This window comes from Sorex araneus, chromosome 2 (genome assembly GCF_027595985.1).
Source record: "Sorex araneus isolate mSorAra2 chromosome 2, mSorAra2.pri, whole genome shotgun sequence".
NCBI classification, from domain to species: domain Eukaryota; kingdom Metazoa; phylum Chordata; class Mammalia; order Eulipotyphla; family Soricidae; genus Sorex; species Sorex araneus.
The window spans coordinates 5551792-5570129 of record NC_073303.1 but is presented as its reverse complement, the minus strand read 5'-3'; the positions used below and the strand labels follow the sequence as shown (position 1 = coordinate 5570129).

At 40.0% G+C, this 18338-nt stretch overlaps 1 protein-coding gene across 1 annotated transcript; it reads left to right on the top strand.

Annotated features, from left to right (window-relative positions):
• The first annotated feature begins 954 nt into the window (after nucleotides 1-954).
• Nucleotides 955-12614, top strand: LOC129402422 (olfactory receptor 14J1-like). Its single transcript, XM_055128941.1, has 3 exons — nucleotides 955-1207; nucleotides 1379-1508; nucleotides 11609-12614. The coding sequence occupies exons 1-3, from the start codon at nucleotides 955-957 to the stop codon at nucleotides 12612-12614; spliced, it is 1389 nt and encodes a 462-aa protein (XP_054984916.1).
• Nucleotides 12615-18338: the final 5724 nt, after the last annotated feature.

Genomic DNA, 18338 nt, shown 5'->3' with positions numbered 1-18338 from the left:
ATTCATTAATTACCTGAAGGTGCTATTTAGGTGTAAACTGATTTATTTTAATTTAGAGCAAATTTTTTTGTGAAATATTCTGATCCGTATCAGAGTATATGCACAAACTTGAACACGTTATTATATACTTCAGATTACTTTCCTGACAAAATAGTATATGTTGAATCTTTATAAATATGTTATGTGTAAAAGTACTTTATATATCAAGTATGAAATTAAGAATTACATAATTCTCTTATTTTATTAATTAAAGCAATTATGAATGATACAAAGTATATGTAAACAATATTTAATTGTACAGGATAATTTTACATTTTAGAATAGACTTCAAGACTTTTCTTGGCCAATTTCAAATAAGAAATATATAACATCAGATTAATGATAAGATTTGGGTTAATTGATGAGTATGGGTTAATTAGTAATACATGGGTTATTTTGACATCATTATTGTTAGACACTAAAACATAATGGACATTTTTATATTTATCAAGAAAAAATAGTTGACTTTTAATTAAATGTACTTTTAAATTACCATTGTTTTATAACTCTACAGAATTTGGGGAATATTGCAATCATGAAGGAACTGTGATTTGCAGCCAATATCTGTAAGAGTTAATGAAGACTATGGCTAACTTCACGACAAGTGGGTTTCTCCTCGTAGGGTTTTCTACCAAGCCTGAGTTAGAAGTTTTCTATGCTTCTCTGTTTTCCTTTCTGTACTTGTTGGCTTTAACTGGCAACGTCCTCATCATCACCACAATTTCCCTGGATGACAGTCTCCAGTCCCCCATGTATTTCTTCCTGAAGCATCTCTCCTATCTGGATCTCTGCTACATTTCCGTGACTGTCCCAAGGTTCATTATCAACTCTTTCTTGCACAGAGGAGACATTTCCTTCTGGGAATGTGTTTTTCAGTGCTTTGCCTTCACCCTCTGTGGTGTTGCTGAGACGGCCATGCTCACGTTGATGTCCTATGACCGCTATGTTGCCATCTGCCTGCCCCTGCGCTATGACGTCATCATGGACGTCAGAACCTGTGTCCATGGACTCATAGGCCTCTGGGTCACTGGGACCATTGGTGGAGTCATACATACGGTAGCTACTTTCTCCATCCGCTTCTGTGGCCCCCGCATCATTCACCAGTTCTTCTGTGATGTTCCCCAGATCCTGAAACTGGCCTGTTCTAATGACTACATCTATGAGCTCGGTTTCTCTGGCTTCATGTCTTTGGCGGCATTTTTTTGTGTCATCTTCATAGGGTTCTCCTACGTGCACATATTCTCTTCGGTGCTGAGGATGCCATCTGCTGAGGGCAGAGCCAAGGCCTTTTCCACCTGCCTTCCCCACCTCGTTGTTGTCTTATTATTTCTTTCTACAGCTGCCTTTGAGTACTTAAAATCTCATTCAGATTCTCCAACTGTGTCAGACATTCTGCTCACTATTATGTATACAGTAGTTCCACCAACATTCAATCCAATCATCTACAGCCTGAGAAATAAAGCCATAAAGTTAGCAATAAGAAAGGTTTTTTTGAGAAATAAAGCATACTTGGATTGATGACATTTCTTTATTCTTCATTGGGAGGGAATTTCACATTCTATTGGGCAATCGTAATGCAAACTTAATCAGGAAATTTTAGTAAATCAAAAATAAATGACAGAGAACAATTGAATGGCAAAGATTTGTTCATATACTGTTGGAGTAATGTCAAATATACCTAAAATAAACTTTTGTAACAATCTCAGATTAATATTCCCTCATTGAAGTTTGAGAGTAATATAAATGAAATTTTGTTCATTTAAAACCAGTCATGTTAATAACTTACAATTTGTATGTGAAGGTGCTGTAAACATGTGCATATGAGACATGCTTATTTTCAAAAAGTTCAGCTGTATTCTTGGATATTACATGACGTTTAGAAGCTGACCAGCCCTCCCTGACAGTCAGCACTCACGAGTTATTTGGAGCTTCACTGACGTTTTCCAACTTCCTTGGGCATCTAATGCCACCCTGTAAAGTTAACTTGTCTATACAAAATATAACCACGAGTAGAATATTCTATTAAAATATTAACTATAGCAATTAGATTTTGACATTTTTAAAGTAGTTTCTGCTTATCTTTTACATCCTGTTAGTCATTTGAAAAGAGTGTTTGCTGTGGTGAGCTGTAGAATCTTAGTTCATTTTATTTACTGAAAAGTCATTGTACTAGTCCATTAATTGAATTATATGGGTTTTTTCAAGTAAATTTTAGCAACACACCTGGGTTCCTCTGCCAGTTTCTTCATGTGTGAGGCTCATCCAAACGTGTGGAGAGTGGCTTTGAACATGGCTGTGGCTGGGTTCTGGAGGTCTTCGGCTGCCAGGGTTCTGCTCAGGGCAGGGAGGGAAACTCAATCTGCCCCCCTTCGAGGGGCCCCGGTGGAGACAGCCAGGCACAGGGGCAAGGACTCTGTGAGATATGGTTGCAAAGCTTTCAAGTTCGAGATTCAGCCATGCAATAATCGAACACCCACCCCTCAACCAGTGCACACTTTAAACCACCAGTGTCCCCAGTATATCCCTCACACACACCAGTCCTCACCCTGCCTCCCTGGCAGGCAATTTTCCCAATACTCTATTTTGGGACATAATGTTTTGCTTGAATTTTCCCACCATTTTTCAAGCCTGCCTGCCAGGGGCAGATTGTAGATCATTTATGGTTCATTGCTCATTTGGAGTATCTTGGGTGCTGTGCCTTGTGCTTTTAAATACTAGATTGTAAATGGTTGGGTTCCAGAGACATTTCTGTAGGGCGCTAATCCATTTTGAGATTCAATTGGGTGTTTCTGAACCAGGGCTGTTGGTGTGCTAAGATGGCACTCGGAGGCACACTGTGGGCTGACGACCAGGCCAATGAGTAGGCAGGGATCCGGGGGAGGACAGCCTGGCACCTCTGCCACTATGCGGCATGGAGATTTAGTCCTGGAACCCACATACCTGGGTCTTGCTTATGGAAGTTCTTGTTTGCCGGGATTCTATCTGGGGGAGGCGGGGAGACTGCACCTGCTCCTTCTGGGGTGCTCTGATAAAATTGGCTCGGCATGGGGCCCAGAGAGATCTCCAGTTCTGTGGTGTCTTCCGGGACTTGCTGCTGTGTCTCTGGCTTTTGGTCTCTTTCAAGGTTTATTTATGGGTCTCAGTAATAGAGTTTACAGGGTGGCATTGGTTCATGGGGGTGACTGCCAGCGCTTCCATGTATATTGGAAGTTGGGGAAGGTAGCCCAACCCAACTCCGTGAAAGCCTGGAGATTTCAGTCACAAAACCTGCATACCTGAATTTTCAGCAGATTATAACTTGGTGAGGTCCGTCCTGAGACAGTGGAGTCAGGCCAGGGGGATGGTGGCGACTTTGGATTGTAGGAGCAAGCAGCTGCTGGGGGCTCTGTTGGAGTAGACACAGGCCAATCTGCTCCCCTCTGACTTACCCCGGTCTGTTCAGCCATGGGCGTGCCCGAGATTAATTGACTTTTGGTCTCTTCCATGATTTATCTATGGGTCTCTGAAATAAGGCCAGTAAATGAGCTTGTGTAGCTGAGCCAGAGGGGGTTTGTGGGCATGGCTCCCCCATACCTGAATTTTGGCTGCTTAATTACTTGGTAAACTTGGTCCCAAGTTGTTGATATCTGGCCAAAGTCACAGAGGTAATTTTGGGGTGTCAGGAAGCCAAGTTACCTTCAGGCTGCTGATGCACTCTCCCTACAAGTACAGGTTGACCTGTTGGCAGCATCACACCCTCAAACAAATACACTAAATAATTTTTACTTTTTGGGCCACACCTGGCATTGCTCAGGGCTTACTCCTGGCTCTGCATTCAAGATTAATTTCTGGTGAGCTCAGGGGCCATTTGGGGTCCTGGGGATCGAACCTGGTTTAGCTACATGCAAGGCAAGTGTCTTACCTAGCAAATGTATTTCTTTATTGAAAAGTTTTTAAATATAAATAACTAAGATTTAAAAAGTTATTGTAGGAACATAGTTTCCTGTCAGCTTGTTTAACTAGGACACTGCTCATATTTTAAGGAATTCAGGACAGAGTGATTTCCCACAATAGCCACTTAAATTGATTAAATCAATTGTTGTCTATCCCTGAACCATAAATACAAATTAGTTTTTTTCAAAAAATTATTCCAATGCAACAAATTACAAGTCACATATCTTACTATGGTCATTAAATCAGCTCCATCAGAATATTCTGTAGGAAAAGACCATATAATTTCAAGTTTTGGCCCAAGGGAATTTATTAAGACTTCCAAATGTCCAGAGGCCTGGAGCTTTGCTTCTGATAAGCTCCTGGTTTAACCTCTCAGGGCCAAGGAAGATTGAAAAGGACTGATTTCTTTCTCTCAGCAGAAGATACTTTTCTCAGGTCTCAGGTCATTACAGAAATGAAACCTTCACTACATGAGAATTACACACACTGATGCTTGTTCTTGTGTTGAGGGAAGAGGCTCCTGACCGTCCTCTGGTGAGTCTGAGGTTCAGGAAAGACAGAGTGGGTCGAACAATGGAATGCCTGTAAGGTAGAACTTCTGACTGGATAAGATAAAATATCATTGTCCTTAACTTGATAAATAAAAGAAAATTCATGAGCTAAGAAACATTAATGAAAACTAGGTAGATAGAAGAGAACATTGTAAATGACCTATTTGGGAATGATCATTGGAGTTGAATTACTATATTCCTGGAACTTCTCTCTTTATATGATAAATAAAAAATAATTCAGTATGAATCTGTGGAAAAATGGACAGAATTAGTTATTCCTCTATTCTTTTTGTTCATCGATACTTGTAAAATTAAATTGCAAAACTTGTTAAGTATTTTCTATATTAGAGATTGCAGGCATATTGTTCAATTGAACAAATATAAAAGTTAATAGTGCATGGGCAACCACGTTTTCTTCTCCACAAATAACTATATATTTTTTGCCCAAAAGTAACTCAGGTAACCTTTGTCAGAGTATGATGAGAGATCAGGCTTCTTTGATATTCATTCACTTCAGGTTTCTGACTTTTTCTACCTTGGGAGGAGGTGAGATGAATTCTGACAGAAAGAAATTTAAGAAAAATCCTGCAATGTATATATGAATGGTCAAAATATTTTTTAAAATGCAAAGTAAAGTAGGAAAATAATGGTAAATCTCATAAGTGTATTGTGAAACATTGGTTATATTTAAAAATCATTCACATCCACCTAAAAGACAGTTCCCAAACCTACTCGGTTTGCCAATCAATTGTCAGAAAAAATACCAAACAAAATTCAGCACCCTTTTTCAGAAAACAAATCAGACCTGGAAATTTAAAAGTGACTGAAGAGAACTTGCACCCAGTGGCAACCAAAGGTACCAGTGCCCTCTAGACTTAATATCCACCCTACCTCCCAGTTCCTACCCTCCAGAGGATGGTATTTTCTAGTTTGAAAAACACTGATTTAAGTAAAATCTAATTATTTGGGATTCATACTGAAAGTAGGTAGCTGGAGGCATTTTGAAATTTCATCCAAAAAAAGAAAAACCATAGGATGGCAGCTGCATGAATTCAAACCATTACTGTGTTGTGCTAGCCCTTATACATTTCATTTATTTTTTAATATTTAAATGTAAAAAAATTAATTATAATTTTTAAAATTAAAATGAAATTTAGTCAGTTTGTCCAGTTAATAAAATGTAATCGACTAAATTTTAGATTTAATTTTTTTACCGTCACTTAAATAGTGCAAACATACATACATCTTTATTCATAAACTCAGCTTTCTTAAGAATCTATTTTCTGAAATCAACTGTATTACAAACCAATATTTTTAAAAATTATTAAATATATGTGCCTGGCAAGCTACCAAGAGTATCTTGCCTGCACGGCAGAGATACTGGAAAGATACTGCCTGGCAAGCTTCCCGTGGCATATTCGATATGCCAAAAACAGTAACAACAAATCTCACAATGGAGACGTTACTGGTGCCCACTCGAGCAAATCAATGAGCAACGGGATTACAGTGATACAGTCACAGTGATTTTTCAATTTCAGGAATACAGAGGCATGCACTGAATGGAAGATGTACGTATGAATTTTGATTTTGGAGTCAATTGATGTTACCATTCCACATTGAGCCTACCTAAAGACAATGAGTTTCTTTTCATTATAGTTTCTCATTCATCTTCATGTTAATTAATGATCAAGTATAAGATTTTAGAATAAGTGAACAACATTTCCATGTATATAAATTAAATTATTCTATAAATTATAGAATATTGGTGACTTTTATCTAGAAAATGAAGCAAACTCCTCTCAGACATATTGAGATGGACGAAGTTTCTGAAGGCTACAAAAAATGGACTCTGTGAGTTGAAGAATTCTGTGAAGGATGCCCAAGTGAGTAAATGTGTCATGATGTTAAGGAGCACTATCTAAGAATTCTTTTTATACCATTGCCTATATAAAACTAAATGCTTTAGTTTAATTTAGTTTTAACTCTTTTTTTTTATGATGCCTATGGAACACACAGACACACACAGACAAACACACACACACGTACACTAAAAAAACTGAGGGCGAACTGATTTCTATAAATATAAAATTTGCTATGTGCTGTGTTCTTGAGTTCTGGGAGGCTGTAGTATCCTTATTCAATTGAGACTTGAATGATTTCCCAGTATAAATATTTAGACTATACCAAAGCAAGTAACCTACATTAACTTCAATTTAAATCAGTACAGTCTTACCCCTGGAGTTTTTCAAATGCTAAAAAACTAATAGCAGGATCAATGTTGTTCTTTGTGTCTCTGATATAAGGTGAAAGTCTATTAATCAGCATAAACATACTCATATATTTTCTACAGCGAACTAATTGCTTGCTATGTTATTTTTTTCCTTCTAATTTTTTAGTGTCTGTTTCCATTCTATCAATTCATGCATGTTGATCTAGACATAATATCATTAGCTACATATAACCATCATTTTCAAGCATCCTAAAAACTTCTGTTAATTTAATTTCAGGATTTGTTTGTTTTTATTACTGTACTAATTACAAAAGAATATGGATAGAGGAGAGACAAAGATAGAGTGAGAGGAGGGTGGTGAGGGGGTGATGGGAGGAAACCTCGGGACACTGATGCTGGGAAATGTGCACTGGTGGAGGGATGGCCGTTAGACCACTGTATGACTGAAACCTACTCGGGAACAGCTTTATAAGGATCTATCTCATAGTGATTCAATAAAAAGTATATCACTGTGAGATGGATTTTTCTCTTTTGTTTTGCCAGTGCATAGAATTGAACTCATGGCCTCATGAGGTTAGTACCTCAGTATTCTGGTACTGTGAAACATCCAGGGTCCTGAGCAAGTTTTTACATATGAATTATTCACTAGTTACATGAAAGTGTTATTTATTTAAAAGAAGTAAAGTAACTTTTTTTAATTTAGGGACTAACTTTCTTCATTCAAATATTCTGATCTTCTTCAAAATATATGCACAAACTTGACCAGATATTATATATTTTAGATTACTTTCCTGATAAAATAATAATTGTTGAATGATATGAGAATATTATGTATGAAAGGCTTAATATGTTACATACAAAATTACTTAAGAACTTAAGAGTTTTCTTGTTTTTTTACTAAATAAAAATGATTGCTAATAATACTGTTTATATAAGCAAAAGAAATTGGAAAGATAATCTCATTTTTCAGAATACATTTCAGGAATTTAGCCATTTCTTCTAGGTTCTCTTGTTTCGTGGCATACAGACACTCAAAGTAATCTCTGTTGATGCTTTGAATTTCTTCAATTTCTGTTGTGATGTCCCCCATTTCATTTCTGATTTGGTTTATAAGGTTCTCTCTCTCTCTCTCTCTCTCTCTCACTCTCTCTCTCTTTCTTTGTGAGCCTTGTTAGTGGTTTATCAATCTTGTTTATTTTCTCAAAGAACCAGCTCTTGGTTTCATTGATCTTTCAGATTGTGCTTTTGGTTTCCATGACATTAATTTCTGCTCTAAGTTTTATTATTTCTTTCCTTCTGCCTTGTTTGGGTTCCTTTTCTTGATTCTTTTCTAAGATCTTGACTTATGAAGTCAAGTTATTTATGTGAGCCCTTCCTTCCTTCCTGAGAAATGCTTGCAGAGCTATAAATTTCCCCCTTAACACTGCTTTAGCTGCATCCCATAGGTTCTGGTAGCTTGTGTCTTCATTTTTATTTGTTTCCACGTATCTTTGTATTTCTTCCTTGATTTGCTTCCTGACCCACTCCTTGTTCAAGATTGAGTTGTTTAATTTTCAGGTGTTTGATTTGATTCTTTGCATCTGTGTGTGATTAACTTCTATCTTCAGTGCATCATGGTCTGAAAAGAGAGTTGATACAATTTCTATCTTCCTGATTCTTCATTGAGGTATGTTTTGTGACCTAGCACGTGGTCTATCCTAGAAAAAGTTCTGTGTGCATTGGAAAAGAATGTGTATCCGGTTTGGGGGATAAAAGGCCGTGTATACATTGGTCTCTTCTATTTCTCCCTTCAAAGCCAGTACTTCCTTGCTGAATTTTAATCTTGCTGACCTATTCAGAGGTAATGAGGCATTGTTGAAGTCTACAACTTCTATTGTGTGTTGCTACCAAAGTCCTCCTTGAAGTCTATTATCAGTTGTTTGAAGTATTTACCTGGTCCCTCATTGGGTATGTATATGTTTAGGAGTGATTTCTTTCTTCTGTACATATTCCTTGATTATTAAAAAATGGCCTTCACTGTCCCTTCTAATATTTTTCAGACTGAAATCTATGTTGTTGGATACTAGTATTGTTGGGGTCTCAGCAACCAGCCTGAGACTTTGACCAATCCCCTGCCCCTGAAATAAGAATCAGCCCTGTTTACAGTGGCCCAGGGGCTTGCTCCAGCATTCCACACACAGGCACTCTGGCTGAGGAGACAATGGGATGAGGGGTGTGACAGTTAACATTCGCCTGAGCTGATTAACCTGGCCCTGAGATTGGGGAATAGAAATCATTAACTAGCATCTGTACTGAGCTCAATGAGATGAGTGATACATGTGTGGAATGCCACACTGCCCTCCCTCCCCCCCATTGTGTTCATAAAAACCCCTGTGTAAGAATCAATAAACAGAGACTGCTTGACCACCAGACTCCCCGGCTCTGCTCTGTGTTTTCTTTCTCAGTTTCTTTCTCTGCGGTGGTGAGGCAGGAACCCCACGGGGAGTAGAGAGCCAGGCAGAGGCTTCTCCCCTTCCCACTCCCTCTCCCATAGGGAGTAAGTCCGGCATCTTTGGGGATCATACTCCAGTGTGCCGGGGTCAACAGGCCAGGACCCCGACAAGTATGGCCACCCCAGCTTTTTTGAGAGAGTTGTTTGCTTGAAGGATTGTTTTATGTCCTTTGACTTTGAGTCAGTGTTTGCTCTGACTGTCCAGATGTGCTTCTTGTAGGCAGCAGAAAAATACCAGCATTCTGGTTTTTAATCCATTTTTTCCACTTTGTGTCTCTTAATTGGTGCATTTTTTTTTCTTTGCTTTTTGGGTCACACCTGGCGATGCACAGGGGTTACTCCTGGCTCTGCACTCAGGAATCACTCCTGGTAGTGCTCAGGGGACCATATGGGATGCTGGGAATAGAACCTGGGTCAGCTGCGTGCAAGGCAAACACCCTACCCGCTGTGCTATTGCTCCAGCCCCCACTTAATCGATGCATTTAAACCATTGAAATTGAGAGAGATTATTGTCATGGGATTTTGTGCCATCTTTCTGTAGGGGTCTGTTGTGCATGTAGGGGCTTTTCTTGTCTTACAGTAGCCCCTTTAGTCCTTCTTTTAAGTTTGGCCTTAAGTCTATGAAGTTCCTGAGCTATTATCCATGAAGTAGTGTGTCGTTCTTTCGAGTTTGAGTGAGAGTTTAACCAGAAAAAAATATTCTTGGTAAGCCGTTCATTTCATTGAGTTTTTTTATATATCCCACCATTGTTTTCGGGCTTGGAGAGTTTTCTCTGATAGGTCTGCTGTAAATCTAAGGGGTGCTCCTTTGTAAGTGATTCCTTCTTTGACCTTGCTGCTTGCAGTATTGTGTCTCTATCCATGGCATGTATCATTCTAACTATGATATGTTTTGGAGTCTTTTTATTAGGGTCTCTTTTAGCTGGCACTCTTCGGGCTCCTTGGATCCTGCTTTCTCCAGCTCTGGGAACTTTTCAGCAATGATTTCTTGTAACTGTGGCTTTTTCATTGGGGTTGCCTCCCTGTCCTTCTACTACTCTGATGATACTTACGTTGTTCCTCTTGAGTTTCCTAGTTCTCTAACTCGCCCTAGAACTATTTTGAGGTCTTTTCCCATTGCTTGTTGTCGCCTGTATGCTTTCTGCAGCTCATCTTCAAGATCACTGATTCTGTCTTTGGCTATAGTCATTCTACTGTTCAGGACACCCACTGAGTTTTTTTATTTCATCCACTGAGTCCTTTATTAGTGACACTTCTGTTTGTAGCTTTTTTATTTCTGCTTTCATTTCTTCCTGTATTTTCTTGCTTGTCCATTCCACTGTTTCTTTCATGTCCTCCTTTAATTCTCTGGATTCTGTTCCACCGTTTCTTTGAGTTCATTGATCATCCTCATCATTTCATCTCTAAATTCTTTATCTGAAAGATCGCATTTTTGGGTCATGCCTATTGAGGCTTCTGGACTTTTTTCTTCATCCAGTCCTCGTGGTGGGAAGTTACACTATTTGTTCATGTTGTTGTGGTAGTATGGAGATGGGAACTTCCAGTTCACTATCTTTGTACCCCTCTCACTGCGAGAAAGGATTTTATATGAGCAAGGTTGATGGTGGTCACCTTTTTCCCTTTCTAGAATACTACCTTCCTCTTTGGTGTTCCTCTGTGACTTATGTGAGGCCTCTACTAAAGCTTCAGAGGGTGTGTTCTTTTATATTAGGCTTGTTCAGTTTCTTGTGCTCACTTTAATTTTGGTGAGGTTGGAATAGGCTACCGCACTATTAGACTAATGTGATTGGGATAGTTAGGATATTCTCCTCAGAGTTAGGTACAGGACAGAGATTGAGATGTGAGTCCCGAGAGCTGGGAAGGGGGAAAATAACTGTGGCCACCGCCATGGAGGCCATGACCCCCGCCACGTTGTACCTGGGAGAGAGTTGGCTGCACCAGTGCCCGAGCCTAAATGAAGTCCCATTTCTGATGAGTTCTAATGCTTGTTGGAGGAACTGCTCTGGCCGGGCACTAGGGAGCACCCTGGCTGAGGGGGTGAGTGTTCTTGCAGTTCCCTGGCTGAGGGGGTGGGTGTTCTTGCAGTTCCCTGGATCTGTTTTCTGGACATGCTGCCCCAGAGGCCACATTCCCCAGAATAGATTTCAAAGCTTTTCTTTAGCCATTTTTAAATAAGAAATATATAATATATTAATAGTAGGATTTTGGTTAATTGATGATTATGGTAATATAATTTTTGCTCTTACATCATTATTTGTTAGGCACTTTTTCATACTTAACATTTTTGTGTTTATGAAGAAATAGATTTAAAGTTAGATATTAATTTATTTGTTTGTTTAATTTACCATCTTTTTGCAACTCTAGAGAATTTGGGGAAGACTGCATCCACTCAGGACCTGTGATTTGCAACCAACATCTGTTAGAAGTTAAGAACACTATGACTAATTTCACGACAAGTGGGTTTCTCCTCATAGGATTTTCTACCAAGCCTGAGCTAGAAATCTTCTATGCTTCTCTGTTCCTAGTTCTGTACGTATTGGCTTTAGCTGGCAACATGCTCATCATCACCACCACGTCCCTGGATGACAGTCTCCAGTCCCCCATGTATTTCTTCCTGAAGCATCTCTCCATTTTGGATCTCTGCTACATTTCTGTGACTGTCCCAAGGTTCATCTACAACTCTTTCTTGCACAGAGGAGACATTTCCTTCTGGGAATGTGTTTTTCAGTGCTTTGTGTTGACCCTCTGTGCGGGTGCAGAGACGGCCATGCTCACGTTGATGTCCTATGACCGTTACGTGGCCATCTGCCTGCCCCTGCGCTATGATGTCATCATAGATATCAGAACCTGTGTCCATGGAGTCACTGGTGTCTGGGTCAGTGGGGCCATCTGTGGAGTCATGCACACCACAGCTACATTCTCCATCCGCTTCTGTGGCCCCCGCATCATTCACCAGTTCTTCTGTGATGTTCCCCAGATCCTGAAACTCTCCTGCTCCAATGACTATATCAGTGAAGTGGGTGTCTCTGTCTTTGTGGCTTTTATGGCTTTTCTTAGTTTAACCTTTATTGTATTTTCCTACATTCACATATTTTCTTCTGTGCTGAGGATGCCATCTGCTGAGGGCAGAGCCAAGGCCTTTTCCACTTGCCTTCCCCACCTCGCTGTTGTCATATTGTTTCTTTCTACAGGTGCCTTTGAATACTTCAAATCTCATTCAGACTCTCCAACTGTGTCAGACATTCTGCTCACTATTATGTATACAGTAGTTCCACCAACATTCAATCCAATGATCTATAGCCTAAGAAATAAAGCCATTAAGTCAGCTGTAAGAAAGGTTTTTAAGAAAAATAAAGCATATCTGTGTTGATGACATTTATGTATTCTTTTTTGGGAGAGAATTTTAAATTCCATGGGCAATGTTGACATAGTATAACTGGAAATTTCAGAAAATAAAAAGTGAATATAAAGGACATTTGAATGGGAGTGTTGTGTTTATATGCTGTTGGTAATACAATATCAAAACTACCTGAATTAAACTTGTAAATGCAACAGATTAAGATTATTTCATCGAATTTTGAGAGTACTATAAATGAGATTTTTTACATTTAAAATCAGTCAGGTTAGTGACTCATGATTTGTATGTCAAGGTAATGTAAAAATGTGCATATGAGACTTGTATATTTTCAGTAAGTTCTGTTCTACTCTCAGATATTACAAGTTGTTTACAAACTGATCAACGCCCCCGACAGTCAGCACTCATTGGTTCTTTGAGCTCCATTCATTCTTTTCAACTTCTTGGGGCTCCAGTTCACATACATTAATGCCACCCTGTAAAGCCTCTTGGTCTCCCTTACTCTTCCATTTCAGATGTAGTGGGCCTCTTTGCCACTCATGAGGAAGGGATGTTTTAAGTAATAACCAGTGAGATTCTCAGAGATACCAGTTTTATATTGGCAAAATGAAAAAAATAAATAAAATAACATATAAATAAAGATTTTATTAAAAGATTCATTTGCTGAAAATGGAAGAGATCACTCACACAGAAGGAAAAGTTACTTAGATTTTGCTATTTTAAAATGGGAAAATTTATACATGTGTTTATCAGCATATTAAATTAGGAAAAAGAATGAGTACATTGACAGTTTGCTTTCAAATTAGAAGAAAATGTTTTGTATAGAATGAATGAAAGTGATAAAAATCATGGAAAAGAAACTATGGTAAATGATATCAAGGAAATATGTAATAGTTACCTCCCATATAGCACAGCCTTTCATGCTGTCGACCAGAGTTCGATTCCTCCGCCCTTCTTGGAGACCCCGGCAAGCTACTGAGAGTATAGAGCCCGCTCGGCAGAGCCTGGCAAGCTACCCGTGCATATTGGATATGCCAAAAACAGTAACAATAAGTCTCTCAATGAGAGATGTTACTGGTGCCCATTCGAGCAAATCGATGAGCAATGGGATGACAGTGATGCAGTGATCCATTTACCCATTCTCAGACACAATCAACCACCAGTATAGAAGAAGGAAACTTGAGGCAATTCTCCCCCAATAATACATTTCAATAATCTTGTTTGAAATCATAATAAAAGTGGATTTATGTATATAAGATACAACCATAAGTAGAATATTCTATTAAACTATAAACTTAAAGTTAGACTTTCACATTTTCTAGCACTTTCTGCTTATCATTTACATCCTTTAAGTCATTGGAGGATATTGTGCTGAGGGTCAAACCAGGGCGGGCTCAGGCAGGGCCAGAGAGACTGAGCCCTGAATTATCTTTCCAGATCCCTCAGGTCTAACTTTGCTAACTTCGCCCTTGTCTGGGCCCCCCCACACTTCCTTCCCTCAAGTTATTTGTTGAGGAAGATTAAATTGTCAAGAAAATCCCACTTCCTGGGAGAGACTGTGATCTCAACAAGCTCCATTTTTGCCCCATTATGCTGGATCTCTGGGCAGAGAACTATTGACACTTTTAGGGTTTACTGGTTTACTCCTGGTTCTGTGCTCCAAGATCACACCAGTTGTTGCCCGGGGCCCTGATGAGGTGCTGGGGTTTGAACCAGTTCTGCTGTTTGCAAGGCAAGCACTGGTCCCTCTGTACTCTCTCTCTCTGGCTCCTGAACGTTGGTTTTGAAAGTCAAGAATTACATAGAGAATTCTCTCTTGTGTCAAAGTTTCTACTGAACATCTCACATCTGTGAAAAGATAGTGAGAGATTTGAGAACCCTGTCCAGTGCAGACAGAGACAGAGATGAATAGTGCAGGGAATAGGAGTTTATTGGGGTGCTCTCTTGGCCGGAGCCCTAGATCCCTGGGCTAGGCTGGGGCTGGGCTGTGCCCTGGAAGAGACTGAGGGGGCTTTTTAGTTGTCTTGGGCAGGAAAAGGGGAGAAGGGAACAAAGACCAGTGGAACCAGTGTGCTTGGTCTCGACTGTTGTCTCTGGGGGATGGATGTGAGGAACCAGGGAATGCAGCCTGGTGGCTTCCTGTTGCAGGTGGGCTATAAGTCCTGTCTTCTGTGCTGTGGGGCGTAGGATGACATTACTTTGTCCTTTCCCTCCTTACCACAAGTAGCTTGTCCCGGTTTTACCCAGAGTTTAGGCTTACCCCAGTCTCACCCATCAAGGTGTTCCCGAATCTCTCCCATCCCTTTGTTTAGCTATAATCACTTCTCCATGCTCTCTTCCCCAAAAGAGTTAATCCGAGGCTTTCCCTTAATCTGACTCTGCTAATTTGCAAGGTCAGACCTTTCTAGGATACTGAATTTATATTATATAAGTTAATATTGCCTTTCTCTTCTTCTTGTGCCTTTTGAATAATTTACTTTAAAGCTATGACTGTTTTGTATAGACACAAGAAAACAATATTATGTTTTTATAACTTGGGAATTAATTGGCCTCGAATATTCCCTCCCTGGCCTCTGCTTTTTCCACTTAAGCCTCAGTTGCCCTCAGTTCCTAGCACCCCAAAGTAGGGTCCCCGACGTGGGATAGGAAGGATCCAGGGCAAGAGGTGAGTTATGTGCTACCCTGGCATCGAGATGGGCCTGGCCAAAGTGCCTAATGCTTAACTATAAGTTAAGAGCTTGATCATAGACAAATGCTGTCATGATCCAATAGTAATTATGAGACTGGGACCCTGCCAGGGATAGGAAAGACTGATCTGGCCTGAGCACTGTAGTCTGAGATTGAGATGGCCCCAGGAGAGCAATTCTATAAGCTTTAATGCATCTCTTATTGTGTCCATACAAAATAATTAATATTATGAATTCTTATATGTTTGCTGGCTGAGAAGAAGAGAAACACATTCATGGGACTCCGCCCTTGGGTGGATCCTCCTGCTGAAAGAGAATTAAGTCCTAGGAGAAGCATCCCCTAAGGGAAAGGAACCTTACCCTATTGATGGTGACCACACCTACGTGTATGACCCAACCCCTTGATGCTGTGGAGATTTAACTAGGCTGTGAGAGTGGGTTGGGGGGCCATATCCACGGGCCAGATCCACGAGCCAGATCCACGGGGCAGATCCACGGGGAGAGACCCAGGAGAGCGGGAGAGAATGAAATAAACGGATCGAGCAACCAGTTTGGCCTTCTTCCTTCTTCCTTCCGTCGCCTGCCCTCGACTAACAGCACACACAGAGGTTCTGGGGCACTGGACACGGGCGGTGAGACAGAGCCGCCCGGAGAGCCCGCGAGTGCACTCTCGCCCCCTCGGCGAGTCTTAGTTTTTTACAGTGGGGCAAGGTGATCTTTGTGGGAATGTCATTATTTTATCCGCAGGCTGCCATCCGGCCCCAGGCAAATTTTACAGACAGCCCCAAATACATAAGTGATTTGTGATAATGGAATGAGTCAGAAGTTACATTTTAAAATCAGGCAATCTTGATGCTATGAGTCTAATTTTATAATATTTAACATTTTAAAATAGTACAGTTGGTAGAGAGTTTGCCTTGCACGTGGCTGACCCGGGTTCAATCCCTGGCATCCCAGATGGTCTCCCAAGCACTACCAGGAGTAATTCCTGATAGCAAAGCCAGGAGTAACCACTGAGTATCACTGGGTGTGACCCACAAAGCAATAAAATAAATAAATAAAATAATATTTCAAAATTGTTACACCATTAAGCAAATATCTATTAAAATAAAATTTTTACTTCCTCATTCAGAGTAAAATTTTATTGGGATCAATGGTATTAATAAAAAGTATTAATAAAAATGGTATTAATAAAAATAATTTTTTCTATGTTCGTGGCAATATGTTTATATTCACCCTTTTCAAATTATTTTATTAATGATCAAAATATCAGCTTTTATTAATATCCCATTAATTTATCAGATTTAAATGAACTTACATTTTATGTTCCTGTATATATTAAAAAAGAAACATTCGTCCATAATATTTTCTGATCTACAGAAAACTAACACACCAAATAACTATGGGATCATTAGATCAGGTCAACTAACACATGCTCTACAAGAAAACTCAACATAATTGTAAGTTTCAGTCCCCTGGGTGTTTACAGAGTCCCAAATTCCCAAGGTCCCGGCAGCTCTGCTCCTCCATGCAAATATTAAACCTAACCTCTAGTGGCCAAAGTAGGATTGAGATGGACTCATTTGTTTCTCTGTACAAGCTAATTTTACTGAAAGAGACAGATTGCAAATATCAGGACCTTTGGCTAAGTGCCAGCTGCCCACACTGACAATTTGTCATAATGTTGAGGGAAGAATTACCCGAGTGTACTCTTATGAGTTTCTTGATATGTTAGAAAAATTACATAGATTAATGTAAGTTCCATCAATGACTGCGGTGCAAACTTTTCAAAGGAATGTATGAGTTCAGATTAGCACTGTCTGCACTGTCATCCTGTTGTTCATCGATTTGCTCGAGCAGGCACCAGTAACGTCTCCATTGTGAGACTTGTTGTTGCTGTTTTTGGCATATTGAATATGTCACAGGTAGCCATGTGGGCTGGATACTCTCTGTAGCTTGCCAGGCTCTCGGAGAGGGACGGAGGAATTAAACCTGGGTTGACTGTGTGCAAGACAAATGTCCTACCCCGTTGTGCTTTCACTCCAGTCCAAGTTCAGATTATTGTAACAAAAATGGAGAATTTTGAAGAGAGAAATAAAAAAATATGTCCGAGTTATCTGCATCTGTGTCCAGCTTGATGCATGTTTTCAGTTCAATTCCTTGGTAGTGACCAATTTAAGAAAAATCACACCAACCACCAATGACAACAGGTGCAATGAATGATTAATTTTCAAATTGGGCCACATCACTCTCTATAGAATGCACACAAAAAATTTGAACAAGAGATTGAGTCACAAATTATATAAAGGGAGAGAGTAACAGCTCCAATAAGTTTCTAAAGCAACTATAGATTTTTTTTCACGCTTTGAGAAAATAAGCAAGAGGGAAAACTTTTTCCTTGTGGGGGGTACCTCCCAAATGATGCTTAAGTGTCCCAGGGGAAACTGCTGGAGATATCTGACCACTAGGGCTGGTGTTTCAGTACTGAGATGTGTGGCTGGTGGCACTGCCCTTGCCTTGCGGATCAGGGATTGCCCTGCCGTGTCACTGACGCTCAGGGCTCTCCCCACCTCCACCCAGCAGTGCTCGGAGACCATGGGATATGGACTCAGATGCTTGCATAGTACACACCTAACTGCCGTAGTGTCTTCTGGCCTCTGAAAAAAAATATTTTTAAGGGTTTTCCAGGATTAATAAAACATGGTATTTTTTGTTAAGATTAGAAAAATAATACCAGCGGCTGGAGCAATAGCACAGCAGGTAGGGCGTTTGTCTTGCACACAGCCGACCTGGGTTCGATTCCCAGAATCCCATATGGTCCCCTGAGTACCACCAGGGGTAATTCCTGAGTGCAGAGCCAGGAGTAACCCCTGTGCATTGCCAGGTGTGACCCAAAAAGCAAAAGAAAAATAAAAAAAGAAAAAAAAGAAAATAACAGCTGCCCTATGTCATAAAATGCTTTCACACATTGAATAGACTTTTGAGACTACAAAATGCCAGTGTTTCCTTCTCATCCCTGTACTTCAGGGTGATCCCGAAATTCCCCTTTTCA

Coding starts and splice junctions, on each gene's coding strand:
- LOC129402422 (XM_055128941.1), top strand. CDS start 955: ATGCTCACGTTGATGTCCTATGACCGCTATGTTGCCATCTGCCTGCCC. Junction 1,208..1,378: donor TGACTACATCTATGAGCTCG/GTTTCTCTGGCT, acceptor TTCTTTCTACAG/CTGCCTTTGAGTACTTAAAA. Junction 1,509..11,608: donor CTGAGAAATAAAGCCATAAA/GTTAGCAATAAG, acceptor TTGCAACTCTAG/AGAATTTGGGGAAGACTGCA.